The sequence below is a fragment of the Urocitellus parryii genome, chromosome 4 (assembly GCF_045843805.1).
Source record: "Urocitellus parryii isolate mUroPar1 chromosome 4, mUroPar1.hap1, whole genome shotgun sequence".
NCBI lineage: Eukaryota > Metazoa > Chordata > Mammalia > Rodentia > Sciuridae > Urocitellus > Urocitellus parryii.
Window position 1 is genome coordinate 174,724,076 of NC_135534.1, and position 22,468 is coordinate 174,746,543.

The window sequence follows — 22,468 nt, forward strand, 5'->3', positions numbered from 1 at the left end:
ACCATGTAGCAGATAATTCTGGGGGTGGGTATTTGGGATTGAATCCAGGAGCACTTTACCACTAAACAATATCCCCAGCCCTTGTTATTTCTTATTTTGAGACAGGATTTTACTAAGTTGCTTAGAGTCTTGCTAAATTGTTGAGGCTGTTCTTGAACTTGTGATCATCCTGCCTCAGCCTCTCAAGTTCCTGGGATTACAGGCCTGTGCCATAGTGTCCAGCTGTATCAGGTAATCTGAGTGCATATCTTCATTTAAACCTTAAGACCATCTTATGAAGTAGATATTATTTTTTCTCTCTTTTTAAAATTTATATATGAATAAAGTTATTATTATTATTATTATTATGTACTGGACCTTGAACCTAGGGGAATTCTACCACTGAGCTACCTCCCCAGCCAGTTTTAGTTTTTGAGACAGGGTTTCACTAAGTTGTTGAGGCTGGCTGGTAACTTGCAATCCTCCTACCCCAGTCTCCTGAGTCTCTGGTATTACAGGTGTGTGACACCACTTCTGGCCTTGTGGCCAATACATACTGTTATTACTTACTCCCTGAAAAATTAAGATTATTTAACTTGTCCTAGGTTACAGGTATGAAAACTAGGACTCAAATCCAGGTGTGATAGGCAGATTCTAAGAACTTCTCTAATGATACTATCTCCTGGTAGTATTCATGGACTTGTTTAATTTCCTTCCCTTGCATGTAACTTGCTTTTGGGAAAGAGGATACATTAAAAATGAGGGTAAGTCACTTCTGTAACTAGGTTTCAAAAGATTGTGAATTCTATTTTCATAGCAGACTCTACTGCCTTCTCAGCTTGCACGCTTTGATGAAACAAGCTGCCATGTTGGAGAGGCCCACACATGACAAGGAACAGTCAACAGCCAATAAGGAATCAGAACAACAGCCCTAGAGGAATTGAGTCCTGCCAACAATCACATGAACAAGCTTGGAAATGGATCCTTTCCAGTTCAATCTGGCACTTTGCAGCTTGTGAGAAGCTGTTCCCAGATTTCTGACCAACAGAAACTGTGAGGTTTTTTTTTTTTTTTTTTTTTTTTTTTAATGTGGTTCTAAGGATTGAACCCAGTGGCTCCCATGCTAGGCAAGCGCTCTGCCACTGAGCTACAGACTCAGCCCAGAAACTGTGAAATATTTTTTTGTTTTTAATGTGTGTGTATATGTGTGTGGTACTGGGGATAGAACCCAGGAGTGTTTAAACACTGAACTACATCCCTAGTCCTTTTAATTTTTTTTATTTGAGACAGGGTTTCACTAAGTTGCTCAGGCTGGTTTTTTACTTTTGATCCTCCTGCCCTTGGTCCTGAGTAGCTGGGATTACAGATGTGCACCACTATGCCTGGCAAATTAATGTTTCAAGCTACTGAGTTTTGGGGTAATTTGTTATATGACAATATGTACTACTCCAGATGAATCTGGCTCCAAAGTTCATGCTTGTCACAATTTTATTAGGTTGTTTCCAGGTGAATGGTGACGTTCCATCCTTCATCGGATGTCCTCTGTATCCTCTAGGAGAATTTCTGATTTCATTAGAGCTCTGTTTGCTGTCTCTAAACTCAGTCACAGAATCCATAAGTTCAATTCCTTTTTAGCAACTTGCTCTTATGGTTTAGGACAGCTGGGCTAAATAGCTAGGCATTCCAACCTCCAGTAGCCTAGAGAATACCCAGAGATTTTGAGTTCAGACATCTCCCTTGATTAGGCTGGCTGAGTTGCCTCAAAATCTTCCTTGGGTTATTGCTGCAAATTTGGATTAAAACAGGAAAGATCAAGTTTTTTCTCTTCTATAACATTTGTAGTTTCTCATAACACTTATTCCAATAAGAGGAGTCATGTGGTAGCTAGTCCCCGTTCCAGCACTAGAAGTTGAAACCAGGGGTGCTGTCCACCACTTAGCTACATCCCCAGCCCTTTTTTATTTTGAAACAGGGTCTTGCTAAATTGCTCAGGCTGGCCTCGAACTTGCAATCCTCCTACCTCAGCCTCCCAAGTCATTGGGATTACAGACATGGGCCAGCCTGGCTATGAAGTTTGCTATTTTTTTTTTAATTTTAGTTGTTTTTTAGATGGACACAATATCTTTATTTTTTTAAAATTTATTTTTATGTGTTGGTGAGGATCAAACCCAGGGCCTCACGCATGCAAGGTAAACGCTCTACCACTGAGCTACAACCCCAGCCCTAGGAGGTTTGCTATTGTAGGTAAAGATCCTGTTAGAGGGGCTGGGGTTGTGGCTCAGTGGTAGAGCACTTGCCTGGCATGTGTAAGACCCTTGGTTTGATCCTCAGCACCACATATAAATAAATAAGTAAGTAAGTAAGTAAATAAATAAACTAAAGGTCCATTTACAACTAATATATATAAAAGATCCTGTTAGATCCTCTCAGGGTCTGGCAGGTAGAATCCTCTGGGCCAAGAATTTGCCAATGGTGAAACCTAGCTGGGCTAATGAGACTAAGAAAGCACATAGTCTATGTGGTGCTCAATCTTGGCAGCACTATGTATCTTCCTGTTTTCTATTCTATTTTTTTTTAAGTTCTTCACATGTGCATACATCATCTTGCCAGCAGTAGCCAGTCAGCTTAAAATGTCCCTCTCTTAATGTAAACATTAATGGTCTGATTTCTGCATATTAGGTGCTATTCCAGTTAATGGAGATACAATGAAGAGCATGAAAATAAGTCAGAGACTTCCAGACACTATATTTTCTTTTCTTTCTTTCTTTTCTTCTTCTTTTTTTTTTTTTTTTTCTTTTGTGGTGCTGGGGACTGAATCCAGGGTCTTGTGCATGTGAGGCAAGTACTCTACCAACTGACTATACTCCCAATCCCCAGACACTATGTTCACTCAGTTCTGTGTGTGTGTGTGTGTGTGTGTGTGTGTGTTTTTCTTGTCCTAAATAACTAATTAAAATTTACTTTGGTCAGACATGATGATGCACACCTGTAAATCTCAACAGTTCGGGAGGTGAGGCCAGTCTCAACAACTTATAGAGACTCTGCCTCAAATAACAACAAGGACTGGGAATGTAGCTCAGTAGAAAAGAGTCCCTGGATTCAATCCCCAGTACCAACAAAACAAAATAAAAACATTCTTTGCCATGTGGTACAATCTTGCTAAAATATATGGCAAGTAACCAGTTTGCTGTTAAGGCTAACCTTTTTAAGGAAGTCTAATGGAAATTCTTCAATGAAAAGAATGTTTCTGAGTGGAAGCCCCACCCACGTGGGAGGAACCGAGTGCTTCAGTTCCCGCCTCACACAGGTGAGGGGAAGCCCCACCCCACTTGGCGTGAGGATTTGTTAGTGGGCTGAGGGGCATTTAGTCTCGCCCATAAGAGGAAGGGGACTCCGCCTCCTACGCGCCTCAAGAGGGGCGGGGTTGGAGGACTGGGCGTGAATTGATTGGTTAGGGGGCGGGGCGCCAGGGGTGTGTTCCGCTCAGGCTCTCGCACAGATCCCGGGTGAAGTGACGGTGGGAGTCTGCCGCTCTGGTCTCCCAGCGATGGCGCCGCGGTGCCGCGCCCAATCCCTGGTTTACCGGCGCGTACTTAGTGCTGTCCAGAGCTCACTCAGATGGTGAGAACTGGAGCGGGACCGGGGGAGCGGAGGGAAGCTGTCTGCTACGGGGACCATGAAGAGCTGCCGGACCCTTGGGACTGATAGCGGGCGCCGTCGCGGCACCTGCTGAGAGAAAAGAGGGAGCGGCCCGGCGGGGGCCCGGCGGAGGCTAGTCGGCGTAAGCTAGCCGGCACCTCGGCCATGTCACTGCTCTGTGTGCGCGGTGAGTGTGCGTATTGGAGTGGGGAGGCGGCAGGTTCCACACACTTCGGTTATCGTCCAGTTATCACCTCTCCCAAAGTTCCCTTCCGCGCCTTGGAGGACAGATGTGTTAACCATTTATAAACATTTGAAGAATTTCCTCTCCCCACGCTTCTGCAAGGGACTGTTACCTCTCCATTCTGGTAGCCATGTGACAGTGTTGTTAGTTGGCCGGCCCAAGTCCTACAAACAGTGACTGGGTTTTTTCTCCTGTGAGAGCGGATGAGCTAGGAGACCGCGGATCGTTGGAGCCTGTCAATAGCGGGCAGTCTCCCATTGTTTCTTCCTTTTCTCTGCACTGTAAAACTAGTATATAGTAGCAGGTTCTTTTTTATCACTCTTTAAATGCGTTAGTGATACAGCTGCCCATTTCTTCTTCCAGTGTATTTCCTGATTTGCACCTTTATTGCTTGTTCCCTGCTCCTTCACTGAACCCCAGTCTGTAGTCTAGACTAAAATTATTCTCATATTTCACTCTGAAGGGTGTTTGTTCTCTGTTGGAACAGAGCATAGTTTTTTTTTTTTTTTCTTCTCCCCTTGAAGCTTCCATCCCAGTAACTCACAGTGAAGGTCTTTTATTGCTTTTTCCCTGAGGACATTTGACCTAAGAAGATATGTTAAAGCTAGAGCTTTGGGGGTTTAAGATGAGAGACCATGAATACATTAAGCTTCATGTAGATAGAGACTGATTCCTATTGGTTTTTGTAGTACTCCCAGTGCCTGCTTTAATAGAAGCTCAGTGTTGGTTTTGAATGAATGCAAGAACTGATTTTAGAGAGATTATCTGCTCAGAAAAAGCAGGGTTTGGATTACTGTTGAATTTATCTTGGGAAATTTAAGTTACAACCTGTCATAGCTGGGTTGAACAAAATGGGATAAAGTGTCTTGATTATGAGTGAGAAAGTACTTATACACTGAAGGCTTCACCAGAGCTTTTTCCTGGTACCTTTTACTGGACAGTTAAGAGTTTGTTTTTTTTGGCTGTACAGATTAGAAGCATTGTCCTTGTTTGTGATCTCTCTGATAACAGTGTTTCCCCCAGATGCTGGCAAATGGAACTGCTTTGCCCTGCTCTCTTCCACGGTTTTGTTAAATCTGCATTAACCCAAAATGGGATTTTGTTATTTCCGGGGATTATGAGACACAGTTTTTCTTCTTTCATGGTTGATTTTTCATTAATGAGAATTTTGCTTTGGTTTTAGTAAGACATTTTCTCTCAGCAGCTGGGAGTCTATTTATTTCTTTAGAACCCTGCTGCTGTGTAGCAGGATTTGGGAAAGGTTGGGTTTTGCAATGTCTTTTGGGCAGTTTATTAATTCTCTACTGCCACACCATAATAAAGACTTATGAAAGACTCTTTAAAAAACAAATTCTAAAGCAGGCAATGGTGCACACGTGTAATCCCAGAGCTAGGGAGGCTGGGGCAGGAGCATCACAAGCTTAAGGTCAGCTTCAGCAGTTTACCCAGGCCATAAGCAACTTAGTGAGACCCTGTCTTAAAACAAAAAGTAAGGATTGGGGTTGTAGCTTAGTGAGAAAGTGCCTCTGGGTTCAATTCAATAAAGTAAATAAAACAAATTCCATTTAACTGAATTTAAATAACTTTAGAGAAGGAGTTGCTGCTATTTTCATTTGTTTTAAAATCAGCTAGCTTTAATAGAAGCTCAATGTTGGTACCTACTGTTTGGCTAACATCTTTGCTATTTATCTATTGTAGTGCTGGGGATTGAACATAGGGTCTCAGGCATGCCAAACATGTACTTTACCATTGAACTACATTCCAGATTCTTTTTTCCTTTTAATGTTAAATTAGTCAAACTTCTCTACTTTTGAGGAGAATAGAGACCCTGAGCAGGTCAGTATCCTTTTTTTTCTTTTTTGGTATAGGGAAGGTCTTTATCTTTTGAATAGATATCTGGCATTTATTCGTTTATTTTGATGGTGCTGTGGATCAAACCCAGGATCTTACACTTGAAAGGCAAATGCTCTACCACTGAGCCCACTCTCTCAGCCTCAGAAAATTTTAATTACTGAAACAAGCCACTATCTTTTATGCAAATACTCATTAAATGGTAAAGTGTTCACCTGGGAAAATGTACAGAAATGGGTAAATATTTTAAAAATGATATTCCTTGCATTATATTTTGACTCTAGAAATATTATTCATATTCTGAAAATAGCTTATATAGTAGATAGTGTATAACAACTTACTTTCATTTAATGGTGGAGTAGAATTGAATTAGAAATTTTCTCCATGTAGTAAAACTCAAGTAGTTAACTTGATGTAGAAACTGGCAAACTGGGGCTGGAGTTGTGGCTCAGTGGTGGAGTGCTTGACTAGCATGTTTGAGGCACTGGGTTTGATTCTCAGCACCATATATAAATAAATAAAATAAAGGTCTGTCCACAACTAAAATAAAAAAAAAAGAAAGAAAGAAATTGGCAAACTGGTGTTCATTTAATCATCCCCAGACATCTTGATTCAAACTTCATTTCCTTAGTTTAATCCTTCAATCATGCTTTATTGCCTAGAGCCCTCCTTTTGACCCTGTATTCCTGCCTGTGCTTATACAGATACTTTGCTTCTGCACTGTATTCCCCATACTACCTTTGCTTTATTCTGCACTTGTAACCCCTGAAATATCTTTGGGGGAGGTTGGGTTTTGTAATGTCTTTTGGGAAGTTTGTTAATTCTCTACTGCCACACCATAATGTTTCCATATTTTCTAATTAAGAAACTTTCCTTTTATTTTGGGTACCAGGAATTGAATCATTCATGGGTACTTAACAAACCACTGAGCCACATCCCCACGCCATGTGCCTTTTAAATTTTTATTTAACAGAGTCTTGCTAAGTTGTTTAGGGTCTCTCTAAGTTGCTGAGGTGGGTTTTGAACCTGTGATCCTCATGCCTCAGCCTCCCAAACCGCTGGGATTACAGACGTGTGCCACCACACCTGGCTCTTTTCATATTTTCTGCTTATTGAAAATGTATTTTTTTCCAGTTTAAAGTCTGTATTTTATTGTTGAAAATTTTCAGTTCCTCAGTCCATAGTGATCTCTTTCTCCTTCAAACTCTTAGAGCACTTGTGTCTGAACCATGCCTTTAATATGGTAATAAATCTTGTACTAGTCCTATATTGCTATGCTTATGGTGACCCAAATAAAGGAAGCAATAGCACTGGTCAGATCAGATCTGGAATTGTGTTCAACTGGGCTATTTCCTTCTAAGAGGCACATTGAGAAAATCTATTATTTTAATAGGAAAAAAAATTTTTAAGAGCTTGATGATTAATGAAAGGTGCAGTAGTTGTTTAAAGAATGTGGGAAGTTTACTTGTGGGAAGATTTAAGAGGGACAGGATCATAATAGTAGAAGAAGATAGTTTAAAAAACTGTAGATCCTTTTGCCAAATCTGGAGGATAGACTTGAGACAAGTGGACCAATGGTTTAAAATTGGATATTAGATTAAAATAAAGAGCTGAAACAGTTGTTTTTAACAAATGTAATAGACTGAGGATTTTTTTTTTTTTTTACACTGAAAGAGATTGAATGAGTGGTAAGGATATTCTAAAAGGATGTTGAGGGGCTGCAGTTCTGGCTCAGTGGTAGAGCTCTGGCTCCTCTAGCACATGTGAAGCCCTGGGTTCAATCCTCAGCACCACAAAAAAATAAATAAATGACCAACTACTAAAATATATATATATAAAATTAAAAAAAATAAAAAGATGTTGACCATTGGGTGGGTGGTTAGTCTTGAATTTTTAAGAAATCACTTTTTTATAGAATTCCTTTAGTTTTTTTTTAAGAGAGAATTTTTTTTTTTTTTAAATATTTAGTTTTTAGTTTTCGGCGGACACAGCATCTTTGTTTGTTTGTGGTGCTGAGGATCGAACCTGGGCCGCATGTATACCAGGCAAGCGCGCTACTGCTTGAGCCACATCCCCAGCCCTAGAATTCCTTTAGTTTTGTAGCCACGCACAGTGGCACATGCAGGTAATCCCAGTGACTCAAGAGGGAAGATCACAAGTTCAAGGTGAGCCTCAGTAATTTAGTGAGGCCCTAAACAACTTAGGGAGACCATTTCTCAAACTAAAAAAATAAAAAAGGGCTGGGGAGGTGGCTCAATGGTTGAACACTGCTGAGAGTTCAATCCCTAGTACCAAAAAAACAAAACAAAACAAAATTCACTTACTCTTTTAAAAAATATTTCCTGAAACAACATACTGCAGGGACACAGCCACATCAATGTTTATGGCAGCACAATTCACAATAGCTGAACTGTGGAACCTACCTAGATGCCCTTCAGTTGATGGATAAAGAAAATGTGATATATGTATACAATGGAATATTATTCACCATTAAAGAGAATAAAATCATGGCATTTGCAGGTAAATGGATGAAGCTGGAGAATATAATGCTAAGTGAAATTAGCCAACACCAAAAAACCAAATTTCTCTTGATTTAAGGATTCAGATCCATAATATGCTATGGGGGGTATGGGAGGATTAAATGAACCCTAGATAGGGCAAAGGGGAAAAGGGGAGGGAGGGGAGGGAGCCGGGGATGGGGGTAGGAAAGATGGTGGAATTTGATGGTCATCATTATCCTAAGTACATGTAAGAAGACACGAAGGATGTGACTCTACTTTGTGTACAACCAGAGATATGAAAAATTGTGCACTATATGTGTAATATGAATTGTAATGCATTCTGTTGTCATATATAATAAACCAAAATGAAATACAAATAAAAATTTATTACATGCCTAAGGCATGGAAAGATAAATAAGTATACTAATAAATATTTTTCAATGGACTAAACAACTTAAAAAGCTCTATGTTCCCTCAGTCATGTCTAAAAATATCATTTCCATTGCATCATTTGAATATATATATTCATATAGTCTTTTTAAAAAAATATTTAATTTTTAGTTGTAGTTGGACACAATACCTTTATTTTATTTATTTATTTTTATGTGGTGCTGAGGATTGCATGTGCTATGTGAGCCCTGTATTACTGAGCCACAACCCCAGTCCCTCATGTATTCTTTTTTTTTTTTTTAGTTGTCAATGGATCTTTATTTATTTATATGTGGTGCTAAGAATCAAACCCTGTGCCTCACACATGCCAGGCAAGTGCTCTGCCACTGAGCCACATCCCCAGCACCCCCCTCATATGTTTTTAATATGTATTATTTCTTGGGTTTATAAATAAAATGTGTAAAATATAAAAAAATTTCCTGACATAAATATTTTTTTAACATTTTTTGGCACAGCTTTACTCATAATCCTGATATTATTTTGCTTCCATAGCATCAGTACTACATGAACAACTTCAGTAAACTTAATCAGGGATTTTCTTTAACATTTATTGCTGTGGTGTTCATGATGAACTTAATCTAAATAAACATTTTAAAAAATTGGGCCTTTCCATAATATCTATTTGTAATTCCCAGTGTTTATAACAGTGCTTAGTCACACAATTTCCCCTCCTAATTTTCACCAGAAATGACCACCATTGACTTGATGAAGAACCATTTTTTGGAATTTAAAAAGTATTATATACTAATATATTACTGATTATAGAAATTTGAGAAAAATGCAGAAAAGTATAAAAAAGGAAAATAAAAATCTTCATGTAACTACCATCTGCTAGAATCATTGTTAATTTTTTTATTCATTGCTTTTTTTGTGAATTCTGGGGATTAAATCCTGGGCCTGAAGCATGCTAAGCATATATTCTACCACAGGGTTGACCCCCATCCCTTATTTAGTTTTTTTTTTATAAGGTAATATATGTGCATAATAAGAAATTCAAATAATTGTGAAATGAAAGAAAAACATTCTCTTGTCCCTATTTCTTATTACTTAGTAGTGCTGTTTATTGGTTTGTATGTATTTTTCTTTTTCATTACATATCAATATAAAGTTCTACAAGTGAATGTAGAGTTTTCCTCAACTTTTATTTTTTTTAAGATGTTGATGAACCTTTATTTTACTCATTTTATTTTGAACCCAGTGCCTCACACATGCTAGGCAAGCACTCTGCCACTGAGCCACAACCCCAGCTCTCCTCAACTTTTTAACTTCATGATTTTCCTGTTAGCTATATACAGTTCTTTCTAATGGCTGTAGACCATCCCATTATATATGTTATCTATTATTTATTTATTTATATTTATATTTATTTTTTAATTTGTTTTAATTAGTAACACATGACAGTACAATGATCTTGACATATCATACATTTGAATCAGATGGAGTATAATTTCTCATTTTCTGAGTGTACAGGTTGCAGAATCACATTGGTCATGCAGTCACGTTTATACATACAGCAATAATAAAGTCTCTTTTATTCTGCTGTCTTTCCTTTCCCCCTTATTTATTTATTTATTTTGGTGGTGCTGGGGATTGAACCCAGGGCCTTGTGCATGCTAGGCAAGCACTCAACCAACTGAGCTACATCCCCAGCTCCTATAATTTATTTTTATTATGATTTTTTTTTCTGGTATTGGGGATTGAGCCCAGGGGCAATATACCACTGAGCTACATCCCCAGCCCTTTTTTATTTTTTTATTTTGAGACAGGGTCTGGCTAAATTGCTGAGGCTGGGCTTGAATTTGCAATCTTCCTGCCTTAGCCTCCCTAGTTGCTGGGATTATAGGCCTGCACTGTGGTTCCGGCTGTGTCTGTATTCAGATTCCTATTAATGGATAGTCAGGATTTAAAAAAATTTCCTTTTAACAATCTACAATGAACATCCTGGTAGGTGGTTTTTGTTATATGTTTGAAGAACTCTAGTCAACTTTTCAACTGGACTTTTGTTTGATTGGCTCCTTGCTATATTCTTTTTCCTTGTGGGAAATGAGAGATTGAACCCAGGGGTACTTTTCGACTGAGCTACATTCCCAGACCCTTTTATTTTTTATTTTGAGACAGGGTCTTGCTGAGTTGCTTAGGGCTTCCCTAAGTTGCTGAGACTAGTCCTGAACTTGTGACCCTCCTGCCTCAGGCCTGCAAGAGGAAACAATTATCTTGGCATGCACCACTGTGCCTGGCCATTGCTATATTCTTTGGTGAAATAATTACACTCAGTTGGATTCATTAGCAAAACCAAATGCTTCAGTGTCTCTCAGAACATCCCTTAGTAGAGGCAAGTTCTTTAAGATCACATAATATTTTATGCTTAACAAAAAGACCAAGACTACTCTGGTAAGTTTTACTTGTGATTACAGGTACGTTTCTTTTTCTTTCTTTCTTTTTGTATTTGAAAATTGGGTTGGGGTTGTATTTCAGTTGCAGAGTGCCTGCTTTAGCATGCTTGAGGCCCTGGGTTTGAGCCCCAGTCCACACAAATTCCAAATTGAATGTGTATTACTTATATTTTTTAAACTAAAAAGGCTGGCTGGGGTTGTGGCTCAGCGGTAGAGCACTCGCCTCGCACATGTGAGACCCTGGGTTCCATCCTCAGCACCACATAAAAATAAAACAAAATAAAGATACTGTGTCCATGTATAACTAAAAAAAAAAAAAATTAAAAAAATGCCACTAGTGATAGTAACTGGACCAAGTTGATTATGTTGTGACTTCCTCTTAAAAAACTTATCCTAATTTATCACTAATTAGCTATCCAATTAACTGAAAGGATACTGCTGGGAAACTCTTAGAAGGTGAACTTTGATGGCTCAAGTATTTATAGCACACCCAGGGCACACATTGATTGTGGGTTGATTCTCTTACAGAGAGAACTCTAAGATAGATTTTTGTTTACATTCACTGTGGCAAATAGGAATGATAATGATTTTAGATTTTTCAGGCGCAAGGGTAGATTGGTCAAGTACTTCTCACTCCCCCCCCCCATTATTGTAATTTGCTTCAGCTAATTCCTTGCTGACTTTTCCCATCACATCATGGTTCCAGTAGTCCCTGTCCTTACAAGCAGAGTTGCTGCTGGTTCCTTTCACTTAACTGTGACTTCAGGAAATTGATTGTGCCTTGTCTGAGCCACAGAGCAGTGAGAGAGGAAAGGACCAATTTCCTCTGCTATGTGCTTTCCTCATAAACTCTCTTCCTTATAAGCAGTAATACTTAACCCTAGTTTCTTTTCTAAAAATGGGATTTTTTTCTTTTCCTTCTTTCTCTGTCTCTCTCTTTTTCTTCTTCTTTTTTTGTTAGTACTAAAAGTGGGATTTCATTTCTCTCTCTCTCTCTCTCTTTTTTGTTGATATTCAGGGATTTAATTCAGGGCTTGGCACGTGATAGGCAAGTGCTCTACTATTGAGTTACCTCCTCAGCCCTTTTTCTTTTTTGAGACAGTGTCTCTCTAAATTGCTGAGGCTGATCTTGAACTTGTTGATCCTTCTGCCTCAGTCTGCTGAATCACTGGGAATACACAGTTTGAATGTACACAGCTTCCTTTTCTTATACAAACCCGGAGACTAAATTTTAGAATATCAATAGGTCTGATATAAGATAAGTAAAATTAGTTCCTGCCAAAATGGGAAAGTAGCTGTACATGTTTTTCTAACTTTTTTCCCTCCGATGCTGGGGACTCAAACCCAGGGCCTTTTTCTAACTTTTTTTTTTTTTTTTTTTGGTATAGGGGATTTGGGGATTGAACTCAGGGATGCTTAACTACTGAACCACATCCCCAGCCTTTTATTTTATTATTATTATTTTTTAATTTGAGACAGGATCTCCCTAAGTTGCTTAGGGCCTCACTGAATTGCTGAGGCTGGCTTTGAACTTGGGTCCTCCTGAGTTGCTGGGATTTCAGGTGTGTGCCACTGTTCTTGGCTTTTTCTAACTTTTTTTTTTTTTTTTTTAGAGAGAGAGAGAGAGAGAGAGAGAGAGAGAGAGAGAATTTTTTTAATATTTATATTTTAGTTATCGGCAGACACAACATCTTTGTTTGTATGTGGTGCTGAGGATCGAACCCGGGCCGCACGCATGCCAGGCGAGCGCGCTACCGCTTGAGCCACATCCCCAGCCCTTTTTCTAACTTTTAAAGCAAGACTCTTTGGTGTGAGAGCTGGTCTCTAATTAAGTGATCCTCTTGCTTCAGCCTCCTGAGAGCTGAATCTATGGGCACAGGTCACCATGCCTGGCTTTATATACCCTTTCTTTTTTTTTTGTGGTGCTGGGATTGAACCCAGGGCCTTCAGAATGCTAGGCAAGTGTTCTACCACTGAATTACATCCCCAGCCCTTTATATGTGGACTGTCTTTATTAAAGGTCAGAGAAGATTTTTTTTTTTTGTATATTTTGAAAAAACTTTATTGATTTTGGGCACAGTGACCTGCACCTGTAGTTCCAGCTACTAAGGAAGCCAAGGCAGGAGGATCCCTTGCCTAGACAACATGGCAAGAACTATCTCTATAAACAAGCAAAAAAACCCCAACAACTTAAAAAATTGTCTTTATATATGTTATACACGCATATGTAAACATAAATTTTAAGTGTTCAGCTCACTGAATTATTACAAAATCAACACACTCCTGTGACTACCACCCCAGGTCAAGAATAGAACATGACCAACACCTGGGAAGCTCCCTTTGTCCTTTATCCCAGTCATTATTCCCTCCTTGCATTCCAAAGTAATCACTTGACTCTAACACTAGTTTTGTCCGTTTCTTTTCTTTTCTTTTCTTTTCTTTTCTTTTCTTTTCTTTTCTTTTCTTTTCTTTTCTCTTTCTTTCTTTCTTTCTTTCTTTCTTTCTTTCTTTCTTTCTTTCTTTCTTTCAATTCATAGACTTTGTATATTTGAGAGCAGTTTCAGGTTCACAGAAAAATTGAGTGGAAAGTTTGCCTGTTTTTGAACTTTTTTTTTTTTTTTTTTTTTGGTACTGGGCTTTGAACCCAGTAGCACTTTACACTTTATCACTGAGATACATCCCTAGCCCTTTTATTTTTCAATTTTGAGACAGGGTCTCTCTAAATATCATAGGCTGGCCTTGAACTTATGATCCTTTGTCTCAGTCTTACAGGTTTCTAGGATTATAGGCATGTACCACCATGCTTGGATTTGAATTATGTATGTATTACTGTGAGTCTGGTTTCTTTTGCTTAACATTATGTTAGATGCTTCCACTTCATTGATTTTCATTACTATGTAATATCTCATAGTATGAATATATCATGGGTTTTAAAAAATGTATTGATCTGGTGACAGTGAAGTTTGGATGAAGTGGGGAGATATTGGAGGTACATTATAGCAGGAGTGATTTAGATTGAAAATAGTTTCTTGATGAGATTTGAACTGTCATAAAAAAGCTGTGAAATTCATTTTTCCAGAACTCTTTTTCAAATCTGTTTCCTTTTGTGTGTAATATGTAGGTATAGCTGCTCTGCATGACTTAACTAACTTTGTATTTTCTGTTTTGTTGTGATCCTTTCTTTCATTACTGGGAAATGAAATAAAAATATAGGTATGTGGTAAAATTTTATGTTCAATTTAATAAAGGAACTGTTGTTGTTGTTGTCATGGTGGTGCTTGGGATTGTACCCAGGGCCTCATATGTGCCAGGCAAGTGCTCTACCACTAAGCTACATCCCCTCATTAATAAAGGAAATTGTATTTCATTTATCTGTTTGTCATGTTTAGTGGCAAATGGAATTTTTTCTCAAGTGTAATCTCCCTAAGCAACTATCCACTGAATATGTGAGAAAGGCCCATAGAATCAAAGGAAAAAGAGTGATGAGGAGTTATATTTTTTGTGCCTGTGAACTCCGCAATGATGAAAAAAAAGTATGATAAAAAGTTTGTGCTAGGGTATATGTATATAAACCTTTTTCTCTTAAAAAATGATATAAATAAAAGCAATTCTTGATCTTTAGGGAATATAAAATTCCCAAAAGAAGAATTTGATTATTTTTTTATAAATGCTTTTGCTTCTTGTATTTCTGTACATTGAATACTTATTTGGACCTGGCATTGTGGTACAGACCTGTAATTGTAGCTACTCTGAGGGCTGAGGCAGAAGGATTGCAAATTTGAGGCCAGTCTTGGCAACTTAATGAGACCGACTTAAAAAAAAAAAAAAAGGCCTGGAAATATAGCTCAGTAGTAGAATGCCCCTGGGTTTCGTCTCTAGTACCAAAGAAACAGCTGGGCTTGGTGGCACATGCCTATAATCCCAGTGAAGCAGGAGGCTGAGGCAGGAGGATCCAAGTTCAAGGCCAGCCTCAGCAAGTTAATGAGGTCTTAAGCAACTAAGCAAGATCCTGTCTCAAAATAAAATTAAAAAAGGCTGGGGATGTAACTCAGTGGTAAAGCACCCAAAACAACAACAAAAAAAAATTAACAAACATACAAAACCAAATTTATTTGTTATTGTGGAGAACAGATAGGCCCATGGATTGTGTTGGACTATTAATTTTCTCTTGCAGCTGTTTGTTTTATTGATTTTTCTGTAGTGTTTCATTGTGAATGATATTGAGAAGGAAGGGTAATGAGTAATGAAAGTGTGCTAAGCAACAAAGGAGAGGCTGGCAGTTGGACAGTGGGAAGATAATTGCTTTTAATAAATTTGGTGGGGCAAAGATGAATCAAAAGACTAGCTCATTTACTTGATTTCTATTAGTTGTGAGCCAGATTTGTAGAGACTTCATCTGTAAAAGGATAAAGGAAATCTGCCAAGGAGAGGTGTATCCACCTCACTTCAGCCATCCAAACCCCATAAAGCTTGTCATTCCTTCAAATGGTGCTGTCCTTTTGTAATCTTAAACTTCAGACTTTGACTATTATTCTCTAACTTGCTAACTGTAGATTGATCGATTCCTCTCTCTTTCTTTAAAGAGCTTGAAGAGAGGGCAAATAGTTTCATTCATTTTTCAATAACTATTGTGCTAAGTTCTATTAATGGTAATAGAACCCAGGGACACTCTCCCACTTAGCTATATCCTCAGGTGTTTTCAATTTGAAACAGGTCTTACCAAGTTGTGGAGGTTGAACTCAACTTGGCATCCTCCTGCCTCAGCCTCCAGAGTCTCTAGGATTATAGGCATGTGCCATGTGTCTGGTTCCAGTCCATCTTTCTAGCTTTCACCTTTGGTATCTTTTGACACACTGTGAAATAGGGTAGATGTTACAGGCTTTGGTTTTAGATATATATGACTTGGTGAATATATTTCACCCTGATGAGTTATGTACTCTTACATATGTTGCTTGGCTTCATTGAAACTTAATTTCCACATTTTGAAATCATATATTCATTCAAAAATATTTAGTGAGCTCCCTATTCTAAAGGAGTTTAATTCCATTAAAGAATGGTTCAGAAATCAGGTAAATAACATAATTTCAGATAATGGCAAGTACAGTGAAGAAAATGAAGTAGGATAAAAGAATTGTGATTAGAGTGGAAGAATTATTTGAAATAGGATTGACCTGGATATAGTGGCACATGTCTATAATCCCATGGAATTGGGATTCTCAGGAGGATTACAGTTTGGAGGCCAGCTTCAGCAGCACAGTGAGACCCTGTCTCAAAATCAAAAAGAGCTAGGGATGTAGGTCAGTGGTAGTGTCCCTGGATATAGTTCTTAGTAATGGAAAAACAAAAACAAAGCAAGCAAACAACAAAGAAGACAAAGAAGAAAATTTGTTTATAGCTTGAAGGGAAAGAATATGTAACAAAGGGAGGTGAGATGGGGATTAGGAGAGAGGAGAACTCACATCTCTATAAAATAGAGTGCAGGGGATAATTTAGAGAGCTTGAGGAGAGGGCAAATAGTTTCATTCATTTTTCAATAACTATTGTGCTAAGTACTTGGGGTAGAATGGTGAGGAAAAAAAACCCTTGTCATCTTGGAAGTTATACTACAGACCAGTGAAGAAATAAACATTAATAAACAAAGAAGAATCATACAAATTAATACAAAATTACAACTAGGGAAAAATATAACCATGATATATGCTGAAAGGAGAGCACATGTTATTATGAGAACATGAGACAAGGAGAGTTACCCATTCAGGTCAAAAAAGCCCTTTCTAATGAAGTAAAAAATTAAACTGATGTCTTGAAAAAGAGGCATACTTAACCAAGTGAGAGGAGAGGTTCTAAGAAGAAGAAATAGGATATGTAAAGGTCTTGTGTTGAGAAGGAAGAGCTGAAAGAAAGCACGGATAGTTGGTGTGCAAAGAGGAAAGGAAAACATGGATCAAGAGGCAAGGGAGATAGGAAGGGCCAAACTACAGAGCCTTATCAACATAAAACATGGTAAGTCAATAGAAATAAGACTAAGGGAGAAGTTGATAAACTGAAAACACTGGATTTGTAATTACATTTATTTGAATCTTCTTTTTACCACTGAAAGCTTTTGGCAAGCCTCTTGACTACTCAGCCACAATTTTTATTTTATTTTTTTTTAATTTAGTTTTTATTCTTTTTAGATATACATGCAGTTGAATGTATTTTGACATATTATACATACACATTCTTGTGGTGGTACATGATGTAGCGTTATACTGGTCATGTATTCATATATGAACATAGGAAAGATATGTCAAATTTATTCTACTATCTTTCTTATTCCCTTACCCCTTCCCTTCCCTTTATCTGCTTTTCCATCCCCCTTCCCTTCCCTTTATTCCCCTTTGTCACTCCTCCCCGCCATTGTGTGTTAGCATGTTCACATCAAAGAGAACATTTGGCCTCTGTTTTTTTGGGATTGGCTTATTTCACTTAGCATGATAGTCACCAGTTCCATTTATTTACAAGCAAATGCCATAATTTTATTCTTCTTTATGGCTGAATAATATTCCATTGTGTATATATACCACATTTTCTTTATTCATTCACTGTTGAGGAGCACCTAAGTTGGTTTCACAGCTTAGCTATTGTGAATAGATCAGCCACAATTTATTTATTTTTTTATATCGGGGATTGAACTCAGGGGCACTTGACCACTGAATCACATCCCCAGGCCTATTTTATATTTTATTTAAAGACAGGGTCTCACTGAGTTGCTTAGCACCTACCTTGCTTTTGCTGAGGCTGCTTTGAACTTGCCATTTTCCTGCCTTAGCCTCCAGAGCCTCTGGGCTTATAGGCGCATGCTGCCGTGCCCAGCTCAATTTTTTTTTTTTAATATTTATTTTTTAGTTCTCGGCGGACACAACATCTTTGTTGGTATGTGGTGCTGAGGATCGAACCCGGGCCGCACGCATGCCAGGCGAGGGCGCTACCGCTGAGCCACATCTCCAGCCCTCCAGCTCAATTTTTAAATGGAAGTTATAATATCTGTTCAACATACCTCATAGAGTTGATGACAAACTCTGAATGAGATCATGCTGTGAAATTCCTTTGGAAGTTATAGTCACTTTTATTCTTGGTTAGTCCCTCTTTCCTCTGTGGAGACTTAAGTGTTTTTACACTTATAAAGGAAGAGGATGTGATCCGTTCATAAACATTTATTGAACACTTAACATGGGTGAGGCATTGAGCTAGCCACCCTAGGTATATAAAGATGAGTAAGAAGTGGGCCTTGCCCTCAAGAAATTGAAAGACAAGAAGGAGAGAAAGCCATGTATGCAGCTAAGCAAGATGCAAGTTGCAGTTTTAGATAGTTACTATGATAAATTGTTTTAAGAAATTCCATTTGAGGGACAGGAAAGAATTATGGAATCAAGTTTTTCATCATAGTGTTATAAATTAGAATAGGGAACAGCATAATAGCTTTTGGGGAGATGATGATTTTGGTGTTGTTAAATTTGAGGTGCTGGCAGTCTGTTGAGTTCATGTGTTCTGTTTGAAAACACGACTTGGGAGATATGGGTTAGAGGTATAGATCTGGTCTGTCGTAGAAGAATGACTACATGGTAGCATGTGCTCCTCCTCATCTTCATATACTTTATTTAATCAACTATAAGATCCCCTGAATGGTAAGATGCATCATTTTACATATCATCATGAGAAAAAATAGTATTATTGAGCTCTGATTCAAACTGTCTAATTTAGAATATGTAAGCCAGGCATGGTAGTGCCCACCTGTGGCTGAAGCAGGAGGATCCCAAGTTCAAGACCAGCCTCAGCAGTTTAGCAAGACTCTAAGTAATGTAGGGAAACTCTCAGAATAAAAAAAATAAGAAGGGCTGGGGATGTGACTCAGTGATTAAGTACCCCTTGGTTCAATCCCCGCACCCCCCCCCCCAAAAAAAAAGATATAAAATGTACTTACTTGGAGATAAATTAAGCTTCCAGTAAAATATGGGGACCTTTCATGTAAGTTGAGAAAGGAATTGGGGATGTTGCTCTGTGGTGGAGTACTCGCTGAGCATGCACAAGTCTCTGGGTTCAATTCCCAGTGCTGCAAAAAAGAAAGGGGTGGGGAGGCATGGTGATGGTGGCAAGTGCCTGTAATCCCAGTTGTTGGGAGGTTGAGGTAAGAGGATCCCTTGAACCTAGGGGTTCAAAGCCAGCCTATCTGGGGAAAAGGTGGGGGGAGGAGAGAAAGGTAATTATTATATACGAAGTCAGCCCAATAAATAAAATTATAGAATTTCCTATTTGGCTAGTCTGTCAAAGGGCTGGTCTGCTGACCTCAGGCTATGGTGTTAGAAGTTTTTTGTTTGTTTGTTTGTTTATATTACTGGTGATAGAATCCAGGGACATTCTACTACTGAGCTACATGCCCAACCCCTTTTTATGATTTATTTTTTAAAAATATTTTTTAGTTGTAGACGAATACAATACATTTATTTATTTATTTTTGAGTAATGCTGAGGATCGAACCCAGGGCCTCACACATGCTAGGTGAGTGCTCTACCACTGAACCACAATCCCAGCCCCTTTATTTTTTATTTTAAGATAGAGTTTCTCTCTAAGTTACTGATGTATCCACTTGCAATCCTCTTTTTTCAGGCTCCTGAGAGCTAGGATTATAGTCATGTGCCACCACACCTGATGGGTCCTAGAGATTTTAACATCTAGTCTTGGGTATACTAGTTAAGAGAACTGTCATGTTAGTATATGCATTTAGTATGTTAGTTTTTGTTGTGGATCCAACAGGAGTTTATTCAAGAGAATAAGCTTCAAGGGGCTGGGGTTGTGGCTCAATGGTAGAGCACTTGCCTAGCATGTGTGAGGCACTGGGTTCGATTCTCAGCATCACATATAAATAAGTGAATAAAATAAAGGTCCATCAACATCTAAAAAATATTTACAAAAACAGCAAATAGAGAATAAGCTTCAGAGTTTGCCTTGTATTCTATGAAGTTAGCATAATATTTCTTACGAAGTTCATTAAGAGAACACTTAAAACAAAAAAAACCTTTTTTGTTGTTACTGGGATGGAACCTAGGGGTGCTCTACTACTGAGCTATATCCCAGTTCTTTCCTTTTTTATTTTAAAACAGAGTCTAAGTTGCTGAGATTGGCTTCGAACTCATTCTTCCTTCCTCAGTCTGCCCTGTTGCTGAGATTATAGGTTTGTACCACTGTGCCTGGCTAGAGAACACTTATTAAAACATTATTATATAAACCATTCTGCTTTATTTACAAAGATGAGCAGACGTGGTCCATCTTCCAACTAGGTGGAAGACAAAGGTAGATAGAATAACTGCAATATAGAACAGAATATGAGTAACAGAGGATTACTAAAATATAGCAGATTTCAAATGGGGGATGGTAAGGGAAAATGTTTTGGTGATAATTTTTTTCTCAACATAAGAATACTATATAGTCACTTTAGAAATTAGGGGAAATACATCATCAAAAGAAAAATAAAGCGAGCATGGGAGCAATGGAGGAACTTTGGATAGGGTAAAGGGGATGGAGGGAAAGGGAGGGAGGAGGTATGGGAGTAGGAAAGATGGTGGAATGAGATGGACATCATTATCCTAATTACGTGTATGAAGACATGAATGGTGTGAGTCTACTTTGTATACAACCAGAGACATGAAAAATTGTGTACTATGAATTGAAATGTATTCTGCTGTTATGTATTAGAATAAATAAATAAATTTAAAAAAATAAAAAAATTAACTCCATTGGTCTTTTTTAAAAAATATTTTTGTAGTTATAAATGGACAGAATGCCTTTATTTTTTATTTTTTTTATTTAGTTTTTTAATGTGGTGCTAAGGATTGAACCCAGTGCCTCACATGTGCTAGGCATGCACTCTGCCACTGAGCTACAGCCCCAGCCCCTCCACTGGTCTTTTCTTCCCCAGTTTGTCTCTTCTTTTTATTTTGCATTGTACTTTCTTTATAATTTATCCTGATTTCTTTTTCTTCATGGAATAGTACTATATAGAATACAGTTTTATAAAATCAAGAAATATTCAATGCAGATTAGAATTTGATAGCCTTTGTGGGGTTTATCTTCAGTTTTTTTGGAAACTGGGAAAGATCTTTTAGAAACTTCTAGTAAACTAAAAGGTATTTGGAGCCCGACCCCACAGCATGTAGATCATAACCAACTTTTTCTTCTATCAGATACCGTGTCTCTGATTTAATATCAAGCTCCTTGATCCATTTTGAGTTAACTTTTGTGCATGGCGAGAGATAGGGATTCAGATTCATTTTGATGCAGATGGATTTCCAGTTTTCCCAGCACCATTTGTTGAAGATGCTATCCTTCCTCCATTGCATGCTTTTAGCCCCTTTATCAAATATAAGATAGTTGTAGTTTTGTGGATTGGTTACTGTGTCCTCTATTCTGTACCATTGGTCCACCCGCCTGTTTTGGTACCAGTACCATGCTGGACACCCATAGCGCAAGAGTTAACAACTAGAATCAACAAATGGGACTTACTCAAACTAAAAAGATACAATAAGAGAGATAAACAGGGAGCCTACATCCTGGGAACAAATCTTTACTCCACACTCTTCAGATAGAGCCCTAATAACCAGAATATACAAAGAACTCAAAAAATTAGACAATAAGATAACAAATAACCCAATCAATAAATGGGCCAAGGACCTGAACAGACAGTTCTCAGAGGAGGACATACAATCAATCAATCAATACATGAAAAAATGCTCACCATCGCTAGCAGTCAGAGAAATGCAAATCAAAACCACCCTAAGATACCATCTCACTCCAGTAAGACTGGCAGCCATTAGGAAGTCAAACAACAATAAGTGCTGGAGAGGATGCGGGGAAAAGGGCACTCTTGTTCATTGCTGGTGGGACTGCAAACTGGTGCAGCCAATTTGGAAAGCAGTATGGAGATTTCTTGGAAAGCTGGGAATGGAACCACCATTTGACCCAGCTATTCCCCTTCTCGGTCTATTCCCTAAAGACCTAATAAGAGCATGCTACAGGGACACTGCTACATCGATGTTCATAGCAGCTCAATTCACGATAGCAAGACTGTGGAATCAGCCTAGATGCCCTTCAATAGATGAATGGATAAAAAAAATGTGGCATTTATACACTATGGAGTATTACTCTGCATTAAAAAATGACAAAATCATAGAATTTGGAGGGAAATGGATGGCATTAGAGCAGATTATGCTAAGTGAAGCTAGTCAATCTTTAAAAAACAAATACCAAATGACTCCTTTGATATAAGGGGAGTCAACAAGGACAGGGTAGGGACGAAGAGCTTGAGAAGAAGATTTACATTAAACAGGGATGAGAGGTGGGAGGGAAAGGGAGTGAGAAGGGGAATCGCATGGAAA

The 22,468-nt window shown here is 38.3% G+C and overlaps 1 protein-coding gene and 1 non-coding gene across 3 annotated transcripts in view; one reads left to right on the forward strand and one right to left on the reverse strand.

The window, feature by feature from the left end:
- The first annotated feature begins 3,508 nt into the window (after positions 1-3,508).
- Unc13b (unc-13 homolog B) overlaps positions 3,509-22,468 on the forward strand; it is a 207,274-nt gene continuing 188,314 nt past the window's right edge. For both annotated transcript variants that reach the window (XM_026415263.2, XM_026415255.2), the window contains exon 1: positions 3,509-3,805. In XM_026415263.2, the coding sequence (XP_026271048.1) occupies positions 3,784-3,805 (22 nt within the window). In that variant the 5' untranslated portion in view covers positions 3,509-3,783. The remainder of the gene's footprint in view (positions 3,806-22,468) is intronic.
- On the reverse strand, positions 10,240-10,312 carry Trnaa-agc (transfer RNA alanine (anticodon AGC)). Its single transcript has one exon. It is a non-coding gene; the product is annotated as a tRNA-Ala (tRNA).